A 2,312-nucleotide genomic window follows, 5' to 3' on the forward strand; every position below is an offset into this window, starting at 1 on the left:
TTGAACCGCCAGCTGTCTGGTTAGCAGGCAAGTGTCTTAGCTACTATGCTACCAGAGCTCCCATCATGCCATTAAGAAATTATATTAAATATGCAACAATCTATTTCCATTTCTCCATATGCTAATTGAGGAATTCTTTAATAATTTCTCTATAAAGGAATTTTTCAAAGTAATTGTTAATATTATACAAGATACGTGCTTATGACTTGAGAAAATTGTCATATATATTAAATCCATTTGACTATTGACTTTAAATTATTTTTTTTCAGGTTTTAAAATAATTACTTTGATGGATTATATGTATTTCTGCTGCAGATAGTTAAGGTTGATAAGAAATGCATTATAGTACTTGAATTTCTAAGCCACACGACTCAAAATCAAAGTTGCTTTTGTACAAAATTTATTTGAGGAATCTAATTTCTAGGTTGGAGTTCTATAGTGCCGTAAATAAATAAAATATGTAAATTTAGAATAGAGAATCATATTTTAACATAGGGTTGTCTGCAGTAATGACATTCATTTAGAGAAATTCGGAATATTTGCAATCAATTAGATACAATGGACCATAAAAATTAAGTGAAAGGATTGTAGTATTTGGAGAAATAAAACTGTTTTCCTTAGATAGTTGATGCATTTATAGCTTTAGACACTTGAGGTCTCTCTTCACCCACAATCCTGCTTTTAGCAGAGCTGTCTTAGATACACAAGAGGGGCGGAGTTCCATATCAGCTCCGGCCTTTGCAGTTCACCGTGTGTGAGGCGTATAGCAGAACAAGATTCTTCTTTTACCCACAAATAAGCGGTCAGTTTTGATATCCGAGTCTCACAACGTGTGCTATGGTAGCTTCCAGAAAAGACCCGGGAGCCAGGCGTCTGCTGCTCTGGCTTCTGCTCCTGGCAGCCTGGGAGACTGGGAGCGGCCAGGTCCACTACTCGGTCCCCGAGGAGGCCAAGCAAGGCACCTTCGTGGGCCGCATCGCGCAGGACCTGGGGCTGGAGCTGGCCGAGCTGGTGCCGCGCCTGTTCCGGGTGGCGTCCAAAGGCCGCGGGGACTTTCTGGAGGTGAATCTGCAGAACGGCATCCTGTTCGTGAATTCCCGGCTGGACCGCGAGGAGCTGTGCGGGCGGAGCGCGGTGTGCGGCGTCCACCTGGAGGTGATCGTGGAGAAGCCGCTGCAGGTTTTCCACGTGGAGGTGGAGGTGAAGGACATTAACGACAACGCGCCGGTGTTCCCAGTATCACAGAAAACATTATCCATTTTAGAATCTAGGCCGCCTGATTCTCGGTTTCCACTAGAGGGCGCGACTGACGCGGACATCGGCTCCAATGCTTTTCTAACCTATAGTCTCACTCCTAGTGATTATTTTTCACTGAACGTAATTTCAAAAAACGATCAAAAGAAATTGATAGTACTCATATTGAAGAAATCGTTAGACAGAGAAGAAATTCGTGAGCATTCCTTGCTACTAACAGCCACAGACGGGGGCAAACCTGAACTCACAGGCAGCGTTAACCTGCTTATTAAGGTCTTAGACGTCAACGACAATGCCCCTGAGTTTCAACAATCTGTGTATGAGATAAGTCTTCCGGAAAATGCCAAAAATTGGACGGCTGTGATAAAGTTAAATGCTTCAGATGTGGATGAAGGTTCCAACCAAGAAATTACCTATCATTTTAGTAATGAAGTATCTTTTAGGATAACAGAAATATTCACCATCATTTTAAACACTGGAGAAATAAGACTAAAAGGGAATTTAGATTATGAAGCCATCCCCTCTTATGAAATCCTAGTGGAAGCAGCAGATAAGGGGATTCCGCAAATGAGAGGGCACTGCACAGTCCTTGTGAATATCCTGGACGTCAATGATAATGCCCCTGAAGTATCCGTAACTTCTCTGTCTCTTCCGGTCAGAGAGGACGCTCCACTCAGCATGGTCATCGCCGTGATCAGCGTGTCCGACCGGGACTCTGGTGTCAATGGTCAGGTCACCTGCACCTTGATGCCCAATGTCCCCTTCAAGCTAGTGTCCACCTACAGGAATTACTATTCTCTGGTGCTAGACAGCGCCCTGGACCGAGAGAGAGTACCGGCCTATGCTCTAGTGGTGACAGCCCGGGACCGGGGATCGCCTTCCCTGTCGGCCACAGCCAGCGTCTCCGTGCAGGTGGCCGACGTGAACGACAACGCGCCCGCTTTCGCGCAGCCCGAGTACACAGTGTTCGTGAAGGAGAACAACCCGCCCGGCAGCCACATCTTCACGGTGTCGGCGCACGACGCGGACGCGCAGGAGAACGCGCTGGTGTCCTACTC

At 46.0% G+C, this 2,312-nt stretch overlaps 1 protein-coding gene across 1 annotated transcript in view; it reads left to right on the forward strand.

The window, feature by feature from the left end:
• The first annotated feature begins 837 nt into the window (after positions 1-837).
• The window catches only part of LOC103195509 (protocadherin alpha-5-like), a 2,417-nt gene continuing 942 nt past the window's right edge, over positions 838-2,312 (forward strand). Inside the window, exon 1 of the mRNA XM_007939090.2 lies at positions 838-2,310. Coding sequence (XP_007937281.2) covers positions 838-2,310 — 1,473 coding nt within the window. The remainder of the gene's footprint in view (positions 2,311-2,312) is intronic.

This window comes from Orycteropus afer, unplaced genomic scaffold, assembly GCF_000298275.1.
Source record: "Orycteropus afer afer isolate SDZICR_OR568_19922 unplaced genomic scaffold, OryAfe1.0 scaffold00056, whole genome shotgun sequence".
NCBI classification, from domain to species: Eukaryota; Metazoa; Chordata; class Mammalia; order Tubulidentata; family Orycteropodidae; genus Orycteropus; species Orycteropus afer.